General features: G+C 42.9%; 6 protein-coding genes across 6 annotated transcripts; 2 read left to right on the forward strand and 4 right to left on the reverse strand.

Moving 5' to 3' along the window:
* Window positions 1–60: 60 nt before the first annotated feature.
* Window positions 61–2,224, reverse strand: O0I10_003579 (uncharacterized protein; the record flags this gene model as incomplete). Its single annotated transcript, XM_058483648.1, has 5 exons — window positions 61–830; window positions 907–1,444; window positions 1,501–1,636; window positions 1,699–2,053; window positions 2,113–2,224. 5 exons carry the CDS (start codon window positions 2,222–2,224, stop codon window positions 61–63), a joined length of 1,911 nt encoding a protein of 636 aa, XP_058345446.1.
* A 764-nt stretch (window positions 2,225–2,988) lies between these two features.
* Window positions 2,989–3,672, forward strand: O0I10_003580 (uncharacterized protein; the record flags this gene model as incomplete). The annotated part of the gene is made up of 4 exons (XM_058483649.1): window positions 2,989–3,140; window positions 3,200–3,450; window positions 3,514–3,518; window positions 3,583–3,672. 4 exons carry the CDS (start codon window positions 2,989–2,991, stop codon window positions 3,670–3,672), a joined length of 498 nt encoding a protein of 165 aa, XP_058345447.1.
* Window positions 3,673–4,201: 529 nt separating this feature from the next.
* O0I10_003581 (uncharacterized protein) lies at window positions 4,202–8,158 on the reverse strand (the record flags this gene model as incomplete). Its single annotated transcript, XM_058483650.1, has 6 exons — window positions 4,202–4,591; window positions 4,660–4,971; window positions 5,034–6,900; window positions 6,959–7,322; window positions 7,388–7,873; window positions 7,933–8,158. 6 exons carry the CDS (start codon window positions 8,156–8,158, stop codon window positions 4,202–4,204), a joined length of 3,645 nt encoding a protein of 1,214 aa, XP_058345448.1.
* Window positions 8,159–8,572: 414 nt separating this feature from the next.
* O0I10_003582 (uncharacterized protein) lies at window positions 8,573–9,698 on the reverse strand (the record flags this gene model as incomplete). Its single annotated transcript, XM_058483651.1, has 8 exons — window positions 8,573–8,595; window positions 8,663–8,705; window positions 8,771–8,827; window positions 8,890–8,993; window positions 9,062–9,152; window positions 9,214–9,412; window positions 9,477–9,540; window positions 9,617–9,698. 8 exons carry the CDS (start codon window positions 9,696–9,698, stop codon window positions 8,573–8,575), a joined length of 663 nt encoding a protein of 220 aa, XP_058345449.1.
* Window positions 9,699–10,201: 503 nt separating this feature from the next.
* Window positions 10,202–11,480, reverse strand: O0I10_003583 (uncharacterized protein; the record flags this gene model as incomplete). Its single annotated transcript, XM_058483652.1, has 2 exons — window positions 10,202–11,253; window positions 11,318–11,480. The coding sequence occupies 2 exons, from the start codon at window positions 11,478–11,480 to the stop codon at window positions 10,202–10,204; spliced, it is 1,215 nt and encodes a 404-aa protein (XP_058345450.1).
* A 1,512-nt stretch (window positions 11,481–12,992) lies between these two features.
* O0I10_003584 (uncharacterized protein) lies at window positions 12,993–14,013 on the forward strand (the record flags this gene model as incomplete). Its single annotated transcript, XM_058483653.1, has 4 exons — window positions 12,993–13,102; window positions 13,166–13,183; window positions 13,245–13,266; window positions 13,321–14,013. The coding sequence occupies 4 exons, from the start codon at window positions 12,993–12,995 to the stop codon at window positions 14,011–14,013; spliced, it is 843 nt and encodes a 280-aa protein (XP_058345451.1).
* Between the last annotated feature and the right edge of the window lie 8,297 nt (window positions 14,014–22,310).

Below are 22,310 nucleotides of genomic sequence, written 5' to 3' on the forward strand. Positions count from 1 at the left end.
GATAATCACAGTAAAATTTTATAAAAAGAAGCTCCGATGAGTCATTGTTGTACTATTGGTTTATTGATACACATTATTGCTGCGCCTAAAACACTTTGAAACCTCATCTACCAAATCCCAAACACTCTCTTCAGCCATATATTCATCATAGCGTTGGCTCATTGGTTTCCATTCCTCATCCACGTTGGGTGCGTATTGAAAATCAGGCCCGAAGTTACATGTGACCATGCCACCCTTGTACACACTGACTGCGGGATAGTAGCCAAGTGTTCCATCATCCTCAATAGGTGGATCATCGTTCCACTGCTGATGTTTGACCCCATCAAATCCGTCTTCTTCCTCCATCCTCACTGGTGGACCCTCTTCTGTGGTTTTTCTTTGCTTTCGCCGTTTCTTGGTTCGCTTGTTGTTGAGCACCGTCTCGGGTAATCTTCCGAAATCCTCATAGTCGATCAAATCCGTAAACATGACACCTTGGCAAACGCCATTCTTGTATACTGTTATGGATGAACCAGGGATGGTCTTTGGCTGATAATCAATCTCGCTCTCTTTGTTGTATGGATCTGCAAGGGCCTCCATTTCTTTGCTTGCTCGATAATCCTTCTCTTCAAACCATAAATGCTCCTTGTATGCGATTGGGATCCGTTTCCTTGATGCACTTTTGAATGTCTCTGGTTTACGAGGTGGTAATCGAATGTATAAACCAATGACATCTCCCGTCTCAAATGGCTCGCCAAACTTTTGTGGTCGTGAGCAAAACAGCTTTTCCCCTGTTCGATCTCGGTATCCATAGCCATAAGCATCATATCCAACAGGTGCATTTAAGCAAGCTACATCATGCATAAATATATAAATTAGATCACGTGACATCATGGCCAAATAAAAACGCATCCATCAATACTTTACCTTCACGCCTAGCCCATCCAATACGCACATGAGGACCATCCGCATTGTTGCTACCCTGTGCATTCTGGATAACAGCTTCCCAATACCAATTGCCTTCTTTCACGCCAACATTTGCACGACACATCCGAAATCCTTTCTCTGTTGCCACTGTCAAGCCATCTTTCGCCACCGAGACATAAGGGCTTTTGTCGGTAATACTGATTGTGCATCCTTGGTCGTTGTCACTTTGCTGGTATGCTACGAGAGGAAGCAATGATTGCTTGCATGGGATGTATTTGAATCCGAAGCGATTGAAAGGATGATCGGTGACTGCCGAAGATGATGGAAATCCAGAAGCAAGAGCATTGGTTGGAAGTAAAGGTGATCCACCTCGAGGGGATGGTGTTGTGGTGGGTGTAGTTGAGCGACGTTGAATATCAGTACGTGGCATGATGGGTCGTGCATCTGCTGCAGCTGGTGTCGATGTTGATGACATTGATTCTGATTTCCTCTTTTCCTTAGGGACACGTGGTGCTGATGGAGGAGCCTTGACGTTTGACTAAAGAAAATGTAATGTTAGTAGCCTATAAATGAATAACAAAAGAGGATACAAACCTGAGGTATGCTGGGTCTTATATGCCATAGATTTGCATCTGCCAGGCAAAAGTCTGATGCTGCTGATCGTTGACGTTCATCACGGGCCACAAATGTATCTTTGGATGAATAGAGACAACTTCCCAATGTCGCCCACCTATTCGATAAACCAATGAGTATGAATGAGACATTGTCATGTGATACAAATGATTCACGTACCAAGTGGTTGTCCTTGCCCGCTCCGTACAAATGCTCTTCCAATGTTTGTCGACAAAGGGTATAATCTCTTTTTTGTTGAAGTAATATTGCTCTGGATTCCATTCAAACATCAACGCTGCATTCTTGCTTTCAAACAAGTCTCGATCCTCAGTGCCGACGCGATATAAGATCTCCTCAAGTATCAGGTTGGCTATTGTCGTTGAGCAAATATCCTTCCATCCAGCCGTCGTTCGTTCAAAGCTCTCCACATGGTTATCTCCACAATGGTGACAGACGAAGACATAGTTGGTCGTAAAGAGCAGATCGGGTGGATTACTCACGGATGTGCATTCAGCATGGAACCAGTTTCGGCAATCTATGGGTGGGTGTTGTTGGTGCTTCCACTCTAAAAGTTTGTATCCATTGAGAACTTACAGCGACATTGCAGAGCTATTTCTAAGAGATTTCTGTCTTGGCCACAGTAGCAATAGGAATGCTCCAAATTGATAGTATGTGTATCGTTCCAGGGCAGTGTGTGGTCTTCCATATCAAGCGCGGTAGTGAAGAAAGGCTCAGACAATCTACAATTTGTACCTCCATGACCCGATCACAATCACTACATATTCTACATCACATATAAAATGATACGTTTTGCCATTATCCCCATATCAATCAATGTATGCTGCTAAAAGACAAATGTTCAAGGACCTAATGTGCTACAAAGGTATGTTTGATGAGCAAAGATAGCCATTAAATAGCATGCTGTCAAAGGATGTTTCACAAACATACATAATAGCCCCATCATAAGGGTGATCTACCAAGCCGTTCAGAGGGTGAACTTTGCACAATGACACCTTTCCACATGGACTACTTGGGCTTGCTTATAGTCATAGTAGAACAAGGGGGCACTTGGTCTAATGCACATGGTGACTTTATTACTTATAAACCTCTTGCTCATTGTAAAACTTTCATTGTATGTGAGGGCAGCACCACTCTTACCTCAAAGATGATGGTGGAGATATTTCTTTATATGGAAACCAAAAGTGAATCATGATAATGCAATCATGGCAATGATGACGCCATCACATGTCAACTTTTTCATGTATTAGACTAGTTTTAACAATGAGCATAAAGGGATGAAGGAAGAAGGTAATCATACACTCCGGGAATGGATGCTAGAGTAGCAAACAAAAGCATTGTGAGAGCTTGATGATGATGGAAGGAAGCGGAGCTGAGGCGGCGGTGTTGATCATGCGGATATACACACGAGAACAAGATCGATATCGAGAACAGCGCTTTTCTTCCACTATTATGAAGTTGCTAACACCCGTTCTCATCGCCGTATTGGCTACACTGTCAAGTGCTGCTACCATTTCTCCTCAATTGTATATTCAAAGCCAATCCCCCCATACTACATCAACCGATCTTATCAATGTGTGCGGCAATGGCAACGATTTATTGACGTAAGCTCTTTCAGAGGATAGTTCTTCCTAAAACTAATACACTATCTATCTACATATAGCGTCAAGGATATCACTCTTACTCCTGATCCACCACAGAAGGGTCAGAATCTTACCATTGATTTCAAGGGTAAACTGAAGGAAGAGGTGCCCGAGGGAACATCCGTATTGGTGCAAGTCAAGTATGGTGTGGTGCAGCTTATCAAGAAGAAATTCGACTTTTGCGAAGAAGTGAAGAAGGTGGATGAAGAATGTCCTATTCCTGCTGGCGACCTTGTGTTTACCAAGCAAGTTGGTCTCCCCAAGGAAATTCGTAAGTCTTTTATTGTCACTCTTTTGGCATAGCGATAACTCACATTCTATCTTACTACTTTAGCTCCAGTAAGCTCAAAAAGAGAAATAAGGTTAGGTAGTGGGTAATGTAATTAATTTGGATGTTTAATAGGGTCATTATTCTGTACATGCTGTTGTCACTACTCCCGATGGTGCTCAAGTCACCTGCTTGGATGGAAAAATGAGCTTCCCCCGCAAGTAGAAGATTTCCTACCTTAGATTCAGCTGACATTCTCCTCCACCAATATCTCCACTATTAAATGTGCTACCCTAAATATTGTTGCCACTTTATCAATACCTTACTACAATGGTCCACGTGTTGTATATATGAATCCGTATAAAAAAGCATCAACGAAGTCATGGTAGATCTTCACAAAGACCAAGCTTATCCTTTCCAGTAGTATCCATGCTCGTATCCCATGGCAACACTCGTTGTCTCATTACTGTAGCAACCCAACATTCGTATACGAAGCAACACCTCAACATCATTTGGAACCGGGATACGTGCATGAAAAGACTTTTATTGGATGGCAAGAATCTTCGTACTAGAAAAGGGACGTCCACATCATGTGTTTCAATGATACGTGTAGAAAGCTTTTTATCTGTCTAGTAAAAGAAACATGATACTCAATCAACATGGATGTCATATGACTGAAGGAATTGGACATGGAAAAACAGAAATACAAAACGCTTCTTTTTTATATTGTAGAAATTGAGGAAAACTAGGTTGATTAAAAGCCGGAACGAACACGCATGTCTTCAATCTTCTTTTGCACTTCGCTCACTGTTCGATCGAGTTCTTCAGCAATCATGCGCTTCTTATCTGATGGCAGAGAGTTGTACTGCTCACAGAGGTCGCCATCGACGACAGATTTGACGGGTATGTAGAAGCTTCGATAACTAAGATGATCACGGCCGGCCAAAGGAGGTGCTTCTGATCGCATATGCATTTCAAGCATTTGGAAGAATTCGACGTCTTCACGTGATACAAATGGTACGAAAATGTTGATAGATCCAAGCAATGTTGTAACAAGCAAAACTTCGCGTCCACCCGATAGCAATGTTGTACGATGTAAAGATGTGATGATATCACCCAAAAAGTATTGGCAAACATTATCCACCTACACAAAGAGCCGATAAAATCAATATCCTTATCCATACCTCGTATCCATGCAACCAAAAATCTTACCTTGTTTGGAGCGCCTTGGAGATATCCCTTTTCATGCATGATACGACTTCCAGTTGTATCCTCGTCTACGTCGTGACTGATATTCGTTGGCAGTCGATTCACAAAAAAGTTGCCGAATTTGTCACCACCAGCCACTGTGTCATAGTCAACCATCGTAGACGCCGTCGTCCAGCGCGGTGTCGTGTCGTCTGCAAATACTAGGATTCGGTTGTCCTTATGTATATATACTGCATAGTGCATCGACTCTTGTACATCAGTCATGATAATGCGATCACCTTGCGTGTGTAATGAGACGACCACATTGGGAATACTCTACATACAATATCATCACGTGAATAGGGTAATCCTTGCATGAATGTTGTCAATTGACTTACTCTAGTTTCACTCTTTCGAAGCAACTTCTTACGACCCACGTCATACAAGCGAAGTGCTTTGCCAACACCAGCCAATACTCTTCCTTGGAAACCCAAAAGCGCAGTGGGTACATCCTCCACCTCCGTCTTGTGTACCAGCTCTAGTTGGGGTCGACCTTCTTCATTTTGACCAAACTTGTACACGTGCAAATAACCAGCTGAACATGATCGTGGAGCAAGTTGGACATCCTTGGCTGTACCCACAACAACAAATTGTTCTCCTGCTTGTGTGGTATGTACATTGGTCCTGAATTGCACCATCGCCACGCTGAATGCTGCTTCATTGTCCTCCAACTCGATCAATTGTAACGTCTCACCACTGAAAGGATCCAATAATCGAATGCAACTAGCCCATTTGCCGGCAACATTTCTGATATGTCCAAATTGTGCAGGATCCAGGTCCATGATGGATGAATCATACTCAATGCCTTCCTTTTCCTTCTCAGCCAATCCCTTTTTGATTTGTTCAGGAGAATAGGTTGCATGATCGGTCTCGATGACGACAAAGGATTTGGTAGCAGGATGTAAGACGAATTTGCGAGGCGTGTACTTCAATGGAATGGCCACCTGATTGAAGATCTCTCCAAGCTTTTCAACGGTAAAGATGCGCAATGTATTGCCTGCAACAGCCACAACACCTTCGGGGCATTGTTCACTGACAAAATCACTGCCGGATTCCAACATGTCATAGCTGAGAGGTGTCAAATGTAATCGATTCTGGAAAGTATAGGTGATCCATGGCTTTGTTGAAAGTGCCAATACTGCTGGTCGACCTTGTACTGTAATTCGGAAAAGCTGTACACTACGAGCGCCAAGGAATCGAGTGCGAGGATCAGATAATTGGCCAGTGATTGTGTCAAGGATGGTACGCATGAGGATGCCATTTGAAAGACCAATGTTGAGATATTGAGTACCATGACCCCTTTCAGTGCCCTTGTCAAGCAACTCAATGATACAAAGACTGGAAGGAACACCTTGCACAGCTTGCATAGAAATGGATTCAAGGCAACTATCAGGATCGAGGCTCAAGATACGCACCGTTTGATCATCACAGCCGATTGCGAGATGTCGTGATCGTTGTCGACCTTCTGGGACGTCGCCAATAGAAAGACAAGTGATATTGGATGCCATTTGCTTACGCTCTTGATGCTCATTCAATTGATCCATATTGTCAAGCTCGAAATAAACGATTTCTCCACCTGATAAAGCAATGGCAACTTGTCGATTGTTGGTAGCTGCATTGGTAATAACTTGACCACCAGGTGTCCTCCACTCGTTGACTCGCTTATCAGCTCGAATATGTCGAATGCCCTGAGGATGTACTTGAATGATCGCATCTTCACCAAGTTGTTGAACTGCAAGTGTAGGGGCTGTTGTCAACAATCCTGTATCAGTGACTTCTTCCACAGTCTCGCCAATCGAGAGCACCAATGTTGCATTAGCGAATGAAACAACGATGTATGCATGATATTCATCGCTTTGTCGTAGCTTTGTCGTCCATACGGCACTTGGATTACCAGGTAATTCACTGACAGCAAGTTCAGCAGCCTCCAAACCCTGATTAAGGATACGCATAGATGAACGTGCACCACGACCCGATAAACCATAAATTCGAGGAGATTCTTCATCAGCAAGATTGTACACCTTAGCATCCATAAGCGGCGCCATTGACTCCAATTCGTCAACAAGTAAAAGATTCTTCAAGGGTCGTGGCGTGTAATACACCAAAGGAATCTCATCTTGTGCTTGTTCTGCTTCCATAAAATCGGCTGAAGTGATCTCAGGGTCATCAGGGTCGTCACCCAAGCTCTCGAATGAATAAAGATGGCTAAACAGAAACACCTAGTCAATATCACATTCCTTATAGATGCACCTTTTATACTTACTGGTTACCAGCTTCACTTGCGGAAAAGAGAAAACCACTCTTGAGAATACACAATGATGATGCCACGGGGACAGTGTCGAAATACTTGATGGTCATTCCATGCACTTCACCTTCTGCATGCTCCATAGTGACCTTGAAGATGTCGCCTTCCTCCGTTTGAAGCAAAAAGAAGAATTGGGTCTGCTTGTTGACTTTCATCTTGTGTAAAGCGAAGGTAGAAATGATGACACCACGTGAGCTGTCTTCGAGAGGTTGTGCTCTGCGAGGAATAGGGATACGTTGCTCTGGCATATCTTGATGCTTGTAGGTGATGAAGTTTTCAGAACACACGAGGACACCAGAAGGACCATCATTGCCACCAGGCACTAAAGGAGTCATCATTTACAATTACCATCCAATCCTTTCCGATAATGCCATCACTTTGACTTACCAGGAATCAACATGTTGGATCTTGGATGCACTGGCTCACTCCACTTCCGCACAACGTGATTAAGGCCGAGATCCAATTCATAGTAGGTCAACAACTTTTCAGCACTCTTTGCAGCTTCACCGGTAGGATCCTGATCCGCCTCCGAATAATCCACTTCGAGACATGCAAATACTGGATTTTCAAAGCCGACATCCAAGCCAACGATATCATGAATCAATGCATGGCTTTTGTGTGCTTCGAGGGGTGATGAAATAGTCAAACGTGCAGCTGAATCGCGGTTGAGAATATACACGAGGCGTTGCTTCTCGAGAGCACCAATCATGACAGCACGACCTTTAGGATCTGTTGCAAGATATTGACCAGGAACGATACGTCTGCTGCCGGTCTTGCCATAAGTCTCTTGATGAACCTTATCAAAGACGTTCTTTGCTGGATTGTATTCCAAAATGACGATGCGGCCCGAATCGGATCCCACTACAACGTAATCTAGAATATCGTATGATCAATACACTGCCAAACTAGATATGGACGTGTCCTATACATACCTTTACTGCCACCAGTCAATCGAAAGGGTGCAATGCGTCGAATCAATCCAAAGACTTCGTGTGTAAGAATCGTGTGCGTCTTTCCACTGTTGGGATCAGGTCTAAGTAGCTCAAGGCGGCTGTTGCGTGCAACAATGATTTCCTGTTGCTTTGTGCCGGAAAAGTTGCCATGGATCGCCTGGTTGATGGCCGATGTGGGGCTGACCGTGAGATTGTACAAGAACATGGCTTCGGACGTCCCAATAGAGAAACGGAGCAGCAGCAGCAGGAGCTGGAAAGAGCGAGTGTGGTTGAGTTGGACATCCAATGTGTCGTGCAAGTCACGTAGATTATGGCACATCCCACTTGACATGATATCCAAAAGGATGCTTCCCTCCATCCCATGCAAGGTGGCTAAACTAAGAAATGCTTATACAATCATGACTATCCACTTTATTCAACTTCTCTATGTAAATTCATATCTTTCACTTAAAGAGATTCTCATTTTTTACATGACGTACATAATACATTTGGACAAAAGGCATGCATTGCTGTTTAATGAAACGGGGGATCCTATACAAATGGTAACAAGAAAAAGTGTTCGCTACTTGAATCTTATGATGATAATGATGGTGAAATACAAGGTCGTTGTCTTGGAATCTTAGCCTCGGCAGTCTCCGAATGCTATGGGTTATGGAGGAGTGATTAGCATACATACATATGGATGATCCTCAATCGGTCCAAAGTTTACCTGGGAAACCGCATACTGATGCAGCAATAAAATATGCAATAAGCTACATAGAAAGACTCAACAATGAGTATAAAGATGACTATGGTATTCCTAACAAAGGTCACTTACGAAGAGTAGTACGCCAATCATGATCATGAGCTTGGTATTCTTCCACCACATTGCACGCTACGCGACACATGTACAGGATTAATCAAAGTACGTTCATCTTTGCCATCCACAACAGGTACCTTCAATTGGGTGCTTCTCTTCTTGAAAGCGAATGCTTGCTGATTGAGGTTATCGGTCTTGTCCACTAAAAGTTCAATACGCTCGCCACGTTCAAGTACGCGTTCTAGATGAACATTCGCTTAGTAGCTGCCATGATGTCGATCGATTTCCTTATCCCCCTATCCAAATTACCAATATTGTGCACCATCACATCCTTCACTTGCTCGATCTCTCCATGGACTTGCTTCAGCCTATCGGATCCTGCATTGGACGAAAAGTATTCCTACATAGATGATATCCGTTTTAACACCCAATGATCCCATCCATCTCAACAATCCCTTTACCATTTGCTTCGCCAACACGCGAGAAAACTCATTCAAGCCATAGGGAGTACGAGCATTCAGAACTCGATCCTTGCCGTAGGTTGATAGAAACTTTTCTTTGACATCTTGAAGAAAGGCGAATGGGATACGACGACCAAATGAATTGTCTGCCATGCACATGTACGTGATACCATCCTCGCAAATGTAGTGGAACAAGTAGCTGCAAAGGTAAACCACCTTAGTTGGCTATATCGAATGCTATTCCTGCTTTCTGTCACCGTTACCTTCCATAGACATAGGTCAACTTTGAGTTGTTTGGAGGTATCTTTTCGAGAATGGCTTGGGTGACTTGAGAGAGAGAAAGAGAGAGAATGGCTGCATTCAGTTGCTTGGACTTCTTGAACCGAATTCGAATGAACCTTACCTTGTCCATAATTACCGCTACTGTTTGAATGCTCGGCTAGAATGACTGCTTGGTGTGCAATGACAGAATAGATGAGTGACATTGTTGGTTTGGGTAAAAGGAAAAAGAGAAAAAGAAAGCAAAAGGAAGGTGGCGGAAAGCAAGTAGAGAGCGATGCTGCTGTGATCCATGTAGACCTTACACAAACAGGGATGCAAGTTGTCAACAACGTCCACAGGCTCAAACGAATACCATCCTCTAGCCTAGAGCTGTTGTTGTATAATCCAACATGTTGCATGCCATATATCTTGCTTCGATAGTTGTATCAATAAACTGCTTTGATTCATGCACACACACCACGCAAGTGCAAAATTTCGAATACCACACACATCAATTTCAGATAGCGAGTGCCACAACAGCGTGCAGCTGCTCCTCAATTGTTTACACAACCCAAAAAGTGCTTCATATTGTGACCCAGTCCACATGATTTTGATAAGTACAAGAAAGATGTTATTCGTATTCACAAGTAAGGATATTATACAAGAGATAGTAATGATAGGGTATGTACAGAGAGGATATTTACAATAGTAGTGGGGGTTGGTATCTTTAAAAATCAGGGAATTGGGAACGATAAGGATCGGCAAAACGCATTTGCCCATAAGTCACCTCGGCAGGCTCTTCAAAACGAGCAAAGCAGGATGTATCGGAAGCAGAGGAAATCTCGGGGCGGAAAGGAGGTTCAATGTTGCGTTTGAGGACTTGCTCAAAATCCAAGCCTTGGAAAAAGGGATGAGACTTGATATCATCGATCGAGTGATGGCCCAAACGCTTTTCAGGATCAGGTGTCAACAATCCTTGTAATAGATCCTTGGCTTCGGGGCTCATATCTTCTGGCCATGGGACACGGCATTCGAGGATCTTTTGGTAAAGCTCGATTGGGTGCTTGTCTTCAAAGGGAGGGCGACCCACGAGCATCTCGTAGATCAGCACACCCAAACTCCACCAGTCAACTGCCTTGCTGTATCCCTTGCTTTTGATGATTTCAGGTGCAAAGTAATCTGGAGTGCCACACACGGTCCATGTGACATCCGATACCTTCTTGGCAAATCCAAAGTCGACAATCTTGATATGGCCATCAGCATCCAAAAGGATATTTTCGGGCTTGATGTCACGGTAGGCAATGTCGCGTTCATGCAAGTATTCGAGTGCCAAAATGACTTCAGCTGCAAAGAAGCGTGCGGTCTTTTCATTGAAACGTTTATGCTCTCGTAGAATACGGAACAACTCGCCACCTTGTACATACTCCATTACAAAGAACAAGTGGCTATCGTCTTGAAATGTCTCAATCAAATTCACCAAGAATGGATGTGACACACCATGCAGGATCGATCGCTCATTGTTGATGTGATCCGTTTGACGCTTTTGTACAACGTTGTGCTTATCCATGGTTTTGATGGCGTAGTATCGGTTGTCAAGTCGATTTTGTGCAAGATGAACACGACCAAGACATCCAGTGCCAAGAGTGCGCTTTATCGTATAGTTGTCAATTGGGTTGCTTTGGCGTGTTGGTTTGACGATAGGGCTGGCAATAGGTGATGGAGGAACCGAAGTGGGAGGTGTGTAATCAGTTGCACGTGATTTTAGTGATGAGGCATCATCTAATTGATTATCAGGTTAGTTTCTTGCAATTAAAGATGTACAATCCAATTATCAGGTACACACCTTCAAGTGATAAGTTGCTAATGATCGAGGTACTACGGCTGCTGCTGCGACTGCGAATGGGTGAAAAGGGAATCGATATCCGTGGTACTGAGCGTTTGTGTTCTTTTTTGGATCTGGGAAAGTGAAGTATTGATTCAACGCCTCTTGTAATGATAGAATCCATGTTGTGAAAAGAATAAAGACAATGAGTTTTGTGCCGTTGGCACATTCTTGGGGCCGTTCTTTATATACTTCTTGTCATCTATCGATAAAATATGTTTCAATCAAAAAAATTTCAAACGCAGCACAAAGATCAAGCCTTGATAGAGAACTGCTTTGTCCCAAAAGTGATCGGAGTATCCATCCATGATATCATAGGCAACAGGGCCCGAAACAACTTTGCAGTGGTCTTTGAATTTTGATCAAGTGCAATCAGTGCCATCAATTCCTTAATTGTATCCATCTCGCAACCATCTTACTATTCAATGACTCAAATTGTTGATAGACAAAGTATGTAAAATGTTTCGTATTCATTGTGTTCGCTGTAATACAACCACGTCTACCGATTATGGTGAGAACTGACAGAATGCATGTTGTAAGACCTGTCAAAGGTCACTGCTATTTTAGGCAACCCATCGATCTAATTTTGCCTAATATTGAACCCTGTATGTTGCAGTCGTTCCAACATCAAGAACTTGAGCTTCGTTTCGGTGTCAATGGTAACTGAGGATATCATACATGCATTAACCAAAACAATAGTCGTACCTTTTTTCCATGGATACGCTACAAGGAGGCGATAACAACCCTAACACATACACAAATTAATCGAGCTCACACCTTGTTTTGGATCGCGTTCTGAATTCTTAGAGTCCCGTTTCAGGTACCAGGCTTCTCAATCGCTGTCTAGTAATCAATCTCGTGTTCGGCGCCTGAATGTGTCTTGATCAAGCTTTAACTAAAGCGTGGTGCACCCTCCATGTCGCACGTCATATCTTGAAAATCAAACTAACGCAAGCTCAAGAGCATGTGAGATTCGCAGCGACATAATGAGACGTACAGATAGGATCGACATCTTCCAAATGACAGATGCGCGAATAAGATTAGATGGATTAGACATATTATTAAATCACGTGGTGGAAGCAACAACAATGTGGCGTTGAAGGGCTCATGTGCAAATTTCCATGAATGATACAAAAAGAGTGCCTAGCATTGCAATTGCTATTGCAGAGAAAGCAATGATGGGCGTCTTGTAAACTCTAACAGCATAATCAAAGCAACACAGTCACCTTTCTTTGAAAGAGCAAGCATAACATGCGATGTCGGAGCCCAATACCATTATGGGTAATGATGCCTACTATGGATCATGTGACCTAAGAAGCGTGTCCCAACCCAACTAGCATACAAGATCCCGTTCAAAGGTTGGCAAATTCATTTTGTATTATAGTGGATTTATTATTATGACCCACATCTATCATTCATAAGGGGCATCGATTTCATAAACCTGATCGAATTACGCTAAGGGTGATGTGGTATTCATTATCGCCACAGGTATGCATTGGTGCTACGTCATGATCCCCGATTTCCCACCCAAGCTGAGCGTTCCAAGAGCATAGTTGTCTACAACCTCCTTTACAAATGGTCCAGCGACTGCAATGTGGTGGTTATTTCTTTTGCTCAACAATCTAAAGTTACATCGATGACACGAGAAGTGCAAAGGAACAAGTCATTTCAATCGTCGAGTCCTCCAGAGGAAGAAGAGTCTTCTTGGTCACCACCTTCACCGCCAAGAGCAAACCGTATACGGCCGTGAGTCATTCACTTTATTTCTCATACTTCCTATCTACTCACGACCCACCATTTACACTGCAGATGCACGCATTACCAAAGGTACTTTGATATTATCATGTTTCTTGGTGGAGCCTGTTACGCTGACACTATGTAAACTTAGACCCATGCTCAGTTTCAATGAAGTAAGGGACGAATTGATTATGCAACTTTATAGTTCTCTTATACAAGGATGATAGCGATTACGACGAGCACAAGAATCATCACCCATTATCCAAACGAGTAGTTTATCTATCAGTGACGGTGACGATGATGATGATGATGATGATAACAGCTTCATATTCAATGCCGATCCTTTCTTTGACACCAATTTGAGTTTACCACCGCTACGACTTGAATCACCTTCACCTCCGCCTTCTCCATCACCATCATCATCATCCCATTCTACAACCAATGATAATAATCATCGTCGACGACGACAACAACAACAACCAGCCAAATGTCCTGGCAGAGAAAAACCATCATGGATGGATATGGAACCACAGCGTAGTCGATCATCTCGAGGCAAAAAGAAGAAAAAGGAAAGGCAATCATCATCCAGCAAATCGACAAAGCCATCCTCGTCTTCCTCCACAGCACCTACAAAACCTTCCAAAGGAACCAAATCCATATCGGCACCGTCATCATCATCAACATCAACATCTACTGCTACAACAACTATTCCTACTACTATTACAAAGCAAAAACAGAGACCGCTGTCAGCTACCATTATACCCGCTTCTACTACGAACAATGATACATGGGCCGATAAGAGTCGATTACGTCCACGCACTAGCTCATCATTATCATCATCACCTCTCGCTAAACATGGACAACCATCGCACAATCAGACGAGTCATAAACCGCGCACCATCAAAGCAGGCCATTGCTAGACATTTGATCTTTTTGATATGATGTTGAATCAGGAAATTAAACTCGTTATTGGTTTTATTGAGGATGAGAGGCTGCTAATCCATTGTTGGATAATACATGTATGGATGGGAAGGATCACTTTGGGGTCTTGAATCATTTCACTCGGAGCAATAGGAAACATCACGATCGATAAGGTCAGGGATCTCACGTTTGACAGCATGATCCAGAGTATCTTTAAGTTCGTCGAAAAGGTCTTCAAGAGGAGCTGCGTGCACAAGAGCCATGGCGAGAGAAAGAGCGACAATGATAGTGGTAGTAAAATGCATATTACTTCTTGAGATGGATTATAAAAAGATGCTATATGCCTCGTCTGTTTTCCAAAATTTGGGTTTTTATACCTGTCAAAGTTAATCATTACTACATTGTTTGCATTCAGCCTACCTATCCCTTCATGTTGTTGTATCATTCACTCTCTCTTGTGATGCATATTCATCCAATCTTCCCTATGCTGGTTGACAGGAGAAAAAAAGAGTACACTAATTTCATGTGGCCCTTTAGTTTAACCATATACAATCAGCTGTGAGGAATGCAACATGATACCTTCACATCACATGATACCATTGATTGAAAATATTACTGCTGATCATCATTCTTATATCTATCCCTAAGGAGCGCTCAGGGATGATCGATTTAATGTGTATGTGTACAAAGGGATGATGCTATACCATTGGAATACTTCCATGCCAGAGATAATAAAGGGCTATAATATCCCCCGTCGGTTCATCGGCATTGGATACATTGTATAGAATCAGTGAGATGTAAACAACCATCGTCCACCTCCTTATCCCCGCCTGCTGGATAATGTCGTGAGCGAGCCAAGTGGATTTCATAGGATATGGCCCATTGTCCTGAACGTGTCAATCACATGCTGGTTGTAATTCATTGTTGTTTAACCAAGGTGTTGTATAGCATGCGTGTATGAATACAACAAAAAACAACGTTGCTGGGATCATCCATTTTAATTTATCGTCGCTTATAGCAAGTAATCTAAATATGTATGCAGGAGTTGTTCTTTTTGGAAAGTGTGCAGTAATAGTAAGGGAACCAACTAATCTAAATCACGTGTATTACGCCGTTATCGACAAGAAGATCGGGGAGGCGCGTTATACTCTTGAATGAGATCTTTGTTCAAGACACAATGAATCAATCAGGCCCTTTCTCTTACTCTCATTTTCCTTTATCACAACATCTATGAAGTGGGTATACTTCTTCAAAATACCTTTTTATCATACAATGCATCCAACACTTACACACGACGAGAGCCAACTCAGGAAGAAGGAAGATCTCTTACACTAAAAACATAGAAATAGTTGGCCAACAACGCAATCTCGTATTCGCTAAAGTAACCCTTTAATGCACATTGTTATTCTTCTAATGAGATAAAAGAACACGAGGTTGAGAGGTACAATGGATTGCTCCAATGGGGGAGATACATCGATATGGCAAGCTTCTATCCTTGGACCTACACTTTACAAAGGTGAATTAGACGCATTTAGCGCGTCAAACATGAAGCTGGGTGATGAAGATTTACATGGTTGACAGGTTACACAAAGGATGATGATTGTAGTTACCATGGCATTGGCTGTAAAGTACGATAAATGAGTACACCAATCGTCCACAATCATAACATCAAGGTCAAGTTGACAACGAATACAAAAGAACAAAAACCCTCTTTCCACTCACTGTATACATCCATTCCTTCCATCCCATGTACCAAACAATATTCAGATCCATATCCATATCCATAGGAATTCGTATGTATTAGAGCAAATTGCTACACGTGAATAAAGCTGCTTCTATGTAATGGCTGTCTGCTGTTCACGTAAAAAAGGCTGTAACGCAGGTTGCTGCAAGTAACTCGAAGACCGCGGAGTGGAGACCTTGCTAATAGCAGCTGCTGTTACGTTTGGTGGTGGTAATGTGCAAGAGCGTGTGTTGTAGTAGAGTGACAACGTTGTGAATGCCGTTTAAGGCAATGGAGTAAAGAGCTTGCTAATAACAACTGCTGGAATGAATGCTGTTACGATTGGTCGTGGCAGGGAAGCGCGCAAGAATGTGTGTTGTGTCAAGAGACTCCTGTGTTGTAGAAGAGTGACAAGAAGGATGTGTACACGCCATGGACTTGCCATTCAGTCAAAGACAATCGGATCAAGGCATTCGTAGGATTGACATGATGGGCTGAAGCAGGACAATCGTTCGTAGGTGGTAGTTGTACTTGGATGGGGCAACAGTTGAGAATGGGAAGAAGAGGGAAGAAGTTGAGTGAAAGAAGTGGAAATCATATATATCGGACACCTCTTGTATAAATGCATGTACACTGTAGGCATCAAAACTTGATACTGAGATTTCCCATCTCAAACCACAGACTTTCACACAAGATGCTCTTGGACATGCTGATCACGTTGATCTAAAAAGACATCATGTTTCATTTGAAAATTTGGAATGGGAGGGTATAATGTGGGTTTACTACGTAAGTCGGAAATGGAGGTCAGCGCCAGATTCATGTTTAATGGAAATAGTATGCATTACCTTGGGATTCCCCATTTCGAACCTGAAACTTTGTCAGAAGGTTCGCTGCAACATGCCGATCAACTTCATTCATTTAAAAACCATACACTTCATTAAGAATGTCTTGAATGCGGGGCGGCCCAAATGGTGGATGTGGGGAACAAAAGAGCGGACGGCCCACCGCCCCGAAGTTGCCCACCTCCAACTTGAAAATTGGTCAGAAGGGTGCTCTGAGCATGCTGATCAACATTTTTCTAATAAAAACTTCATACTTCATTTGAAAATTCGGAATGGGAGCGTCCAAAAGTTTGAAAGACGGAGACATTCGCAGGGCCTGCGATTCATTAATTTTCATGTTTGCAGTTCGAGCGTAGCTCAGTCAAATCGGCTCGGATCAAGAAACTTGAATGATGGAAATGCTCGGCTGGAGCAGGAGAAACGTTCACATGCAGTGGATTTTGCAACAACGCTGATTGTGAGGAAATGGCTGATAGCGCGCAATATATGGACTATTGTATATAGACCATAAAGTATATTCCTTCCATCCTTCCAGTCATGCAAAGTAGCTGAGTTACACAAAGAGGTCCTTCTGCATCTTTTGCTCTGCCAGGGTCCAGCTACTTCACAATGAACAAAGACCACTCTTCATATAGCATCATGCTTACAAACATAAAGGTGCCTGTATCTCCAAACTTTACAATGAAACGTAGGGTTTTTAATAGAGCAATGGGCTCAGCTTGGCCAACAGCACCTTGTGTGAAAGTTTCACGATCAATGTCGCAACTAGCCCAAAAAATATTTTTTTGGTCGTCGTCGTCGAAGAGGTCGACCTCCAGATCCAGTTTGGCTGGTGGCGACATTGCGAAATCTGGGATTGGCAAGCTTGATCGTGAAACTTTCACACAAGCGTGCAATTGTTGGCCAAGCCGAGCACATTGCTCTATTCAAAAACCCGCGTTTCATTGTAAAGTTCGGAGATAGAGTACCTTTATGTTTGTAAGCGTGATGCTATATGAGAAGTGGTCTTTGTTTAATGTAAAGTATCTAGACCCTGACAGAGCAAAAGATGCAGAGGGTCGTGTTGTGCAATACAGCTACGTTTGCATGAATGAAAGGGTCAATGTATAATTACTTTATGGATCATCTAGGAACAGGCATGTATTGCTAGTTAACGGCCACTTTATCCAGTCATCATTGCTGCGAGGATCCATCGTATACCGATGCCCCTGCTCTAGACATTCATTTCCATGGTTAAAGTAAGTTGGATTCGAGCTGATTTGACTGAGCTGCGGTCAAAGAGAGATTACATCACTCTGGACATAGAGCACGCTCGATGTAGCTCAACTGATGTAATCTTGTGTGAGCATAACTCAAATCCGGGGCTCGGATCAACCTACTTTAATCACGGAAATGAATGTCTAGAGCAGGAGCATCGTCCACCTATAATAGAATGCACAAAAGTTGGGAATGCACAAAAGTGGCTATTAGCTGCCAATGTATGACATAAAAGTGAGGGTTGCGTACCCGTCATGCATCGTCCCTGAGGTCCGGACTTTTTAGCTCAGCTACACAAAAGAGGTCCTTCTGCATCTTCTTTGGCTCTCCAGGGTTCATAGATACTACATTAAACAAAGACCACTTGTCATATAGCATCATGCTTACAAATGATAGCAGCCTGTATCTCCTGAATTTTACAATGAAACATGGGATTTTTATTAGAGCATACAAGCTGCTCTAGCACCTTGTGCAGTTTCACGATCATTGCCGCACTACCCAAAAAATATTTTTTGGTCAAAATGTTGTCGAAGAAAATCATCTAGCTGGTGGCGACACAGAAACTTTCGGGATTGGTAAGCTTGATCGTGAAACTTTCACACAAGGTACTGTTGGCCAAGCCGAGCACATTGCTCTATTCAAAACCCCACGTTTCATTGTAAAGTTTGGAGATACAGGCACCTTTATGTTTGTAAGCACGATGCTATATGACAAGTGGTCTTTGTTTAATGTAAAGTATCTAGACCCCTGGAGAGCCAAAGATGCAGAAGGACCTCTTGTGTAGCTGAGCTAAAAAGTCCGGACCTTTGTGGACGATGCATGACAGGTACGCAACCCTCACTTTTATGTCATGCTGACTGGCAGCTAATAGCCACTTTTGTGCATTCCCAACTTTTGTGGAGTTCTTTATTATAGGTGGATATTTCAGCGACATTCATTTCCGTGATTAAAGTGCAGGTTGATCCGAGCTGATTTGGTTGAGTTATGCTCACACAAGATTACATCGGTTGAGCTACATCGAGCGTGCTCTATGTCCAGAGTGATGTAATCTCTCTTTGACCGCAGCTCAGTCAAATCAGCTCGGATCAACTTACTTTAACCATGGAAATGAATGTCTAGAGCAGGGGCATCGGTCCCATGCAGTGGATCTCGCAACAATGATGACTGGATAAAAGTGGCCGTTAGCTAGCAATACATGCCTGTTCCTAGATGATCCATAAAGTAATTATACATTGACCCTTTCATTCATGCAAACGTAGCTGTGTTACACAACACGACCCTCTGCATCTTTTGCTCTGTCAGGGTCTAGATACTTTACTAAACAAAGACTGACACTTCTCATATAGCATCATAAACATAAAGGTGCCTGTATCTCCGAACTTTACAATGAAACGTAATTTTGAATAGACAGGTGCTGGCTTCGGCTAACAGTACCTTGTGTGAAAGTTTCACGATCAAGCTTGCCAATCCCAGATTCCCGCAATGTCGCCACCAGCCAAACTGGATCTGGAGGTCGACCTCTTCGACGACGACGACCAAAAAATATTTTGGGCTAGTTGCGACATTGATCGTGAAACTTTCACACAAGGTGCTGTTGGCCAAGCTGAGCCCATTGCTCTATTAAAAACCCCACGTTTCATTGTAAAGTTTGGAGATACAGGCACCTTTATGTTTTACCTATGCTGTAAGCATGTTGGAGTTGCTTTTTCCTAGTGGATGGTGTCGGCTGCATTAACGGAAAGATGAAGAGCTGAGTGAAACCGCACGTGGTGGTTACACAGACACGTCCTTGACAGGTTGCTACACAAATGGATGATGATAATGCTCGCCTTTGTGAAGGTACGTAAGTAAACAGCATCCAATAATGAAGGCGTGTCAAGGTAAGCATCATATTTGCGTGTAGAAGAAAGTCGAGCTGCATAAACCAATTTGTATATGTAAAAAGATACATATACATATTGAATGAGTCACTCATCCTGAAACTCAATCGAGCGATCACTTCACTTTTTCTTCTCAAGGTCATCCACTCCTCCTTATTGTATCACAAAAGCCATGTACTTATTGCATGACCGATAACCGGACCACCTTTATTATTCCATCTTCGAACCAATAGTATGTAATCCACAAGCTAGCAACCTCCAACAAGCGTGTAATAAATAAACAAATGCTTTATTTCATTCGCTTATCTTGCTACCGTACATTGCCACCACCATCGTCGTAGTCGTCCTCCGTCATCATTCCTACTCGTACTCGTCACCAGTCGTTCAATCTCATCCGTCACACCAACATCCAAAAATACACAAGTTGAAAAGAATGGGATCTCTTGCAGGCTTCCTTTTGAATCTCGTTGTCGTCATCATTGTCATTGTCGTACATGGGGTGATCATCGTAACCGTCATTGTCGTGAATGTGGTAATCATCGTAATCGTCGTCTCTGCAATAAGAAAGCAGGCAAGTTAGACCATCTGGTACCGGAATGATGACGATTTGGTATACCGTTAGGCGATCCTCTCTAAGCGGAAGAAAGCAAAATTCAGAAGTGAATTCACAAACGAAATCACCACCATACGAGCAACGTCGGGCGATCCCTTGTTCTTGAGAAAGCACTGCACGAATCACGCAAGGCCAGGCTCATAGTTGTCCTCGACCATCTTCCAAAGAAAGAATGATCCCCAATCCTTCCAATCATTTCCCGCCTCATGAAAAGAAATCCTCAAGGGAAAGAACGATCCTATCACGAGAAGAGCGTGTTGGCTGGCACTAATGTCAACACATTCACAAGTTGTTGCAAATCCCCTTTTACCTCAACACGGTGACCATGCTCTCTTCCAAAACCCATCGTCGTCGACCCATCAACTCAACGCAGGCCTGTAGAGCCCCTGGACGCGTTCCAAGAAGCTTTTCCAGCACACTTGGCTAGTGCAGAGATACGCAGTGTCACTTGATACAGGCTGGGACTTGAACCCAAAGAGATGATGATGATGCCCCCAAGTTGCATTGCCTGACCAAAGAAACCTATTCAATTCATTATTAGCACACACGTACAATAAAAATGCCCCTTTTCAATAGTTTGTTTCATTGTACTTGCCTTTTCCATATACACAAAGACCCATTGTTGTTGCCGTTCTGAAAACCATGGTGTAGTATAGTTGAGTCAAAACAAAATGCCAAACGAGCCTCCACGTCTTGAGATCTCAAACTTGCCCTCTATACAAGCTAACACGTCAATGGGACCAGTTCGGCTGCAACATTGACTCTGAATGTACCTGTTGACACCAAGCATAGAGCGGGAATAGCAACGAACAAGAGGAAGCAACGATATCGCCATGGCAACAACCAACCACCCACTACGCCCCATTCCTCAGCATTTGGACACTCCTCCCCTGATAATGCATGTTCATTCAATACCTCACAGCCAACAAGAGCACCTTCTATAATACATTACCTTGATCGAGATGTCGTGAATACAAAAGCAAAGGAGTGAGAAAGAGAATAGAAGTGTTGTCTGCGGTGGAGCTACCGTCCCCCAAAGTTTAAATCCCCTACTGCTATTACACTGAGGCCACTCAATTGACTTATACACACCATCCACCCAAACACACAACTCACCCATCATCATCAGCAGCATTCTCACGATAGACAATAGGCACGCGTAAATAAAATAAATGATCCTCACGTATAGCAAAAGGGTGTCATTTTACACTTTTCATGATAAATACTGAGCCTAATAACACCCATTGTTGCCATACTACCATGTCACCTCGAGTCAAGAAAGTTCGATGATGGGAATGATGGGCTGGAGCAGGACAATCGCTTGTATGTATTGTATTGGACAACAAAGGTGAATGGGAGGAATGGGCTATTAGCTGGCAGTTTACAAATAACTTCTTGCAAATGATGTTTTGTGTTTTGAGCGTAACTCAACGAAATCCTCTCGGATCAAGAAAGTTCAATGATGGGAATGATGGGCTGGATCAGGAGAAAGGAATCGTTCACATGCATTGGATTGGGAAACAAAGACGATTGGGAGGAATGAAGGTGAAGTGGCAGTTTACAAATAACTAATCAATTTGATCTTTCTGAAATTGGATGATACTTCTGTGTTTGAGAGTTACTCAGTCAAATCCCATCGGATCAAGAAAGTTGAATGATGGGCATGTTGGGCTGAGCAGGGCAATTGTTCACATGCATTGGTTAAAGCAACAGGTGCTGCTATAGCTGGCAGTTTGTGGATTAGATATACTGATGTTGGACTGGTATGTTCGCCCTGAAGTTGCCTCAAGAGCCGCTTGTAGTCTCTCATTGTAAATATGGGTAAAGCAAGAGGCCTGATGTGGGTGAACGTGTAGAAGTAATAAGCTTTTTATTTTGCATGATCATTACTAATACTGTAGGTATCGTTAATCCATTCAATGAGGAATCAAAAGTTTATGAGCGAAGCGATTAGCAATACGTAACTGAACGAAGTACATCG

This window comes from Lichtheimia ornata, assembly GCF_029851405.1.
Source record: "Lichtheimia ornata isolate CBS 291.66 chromosome Unknown scaffold00012, whole genome shotgun sequence".
Classification (NCBI taxonomy): Eukaryota; Fungi; Mucoromycota; class Mucoromycetes; order Mucorales; family Lichtheimiaceae; genus Lichtheimia; species Lichtheimia ornata.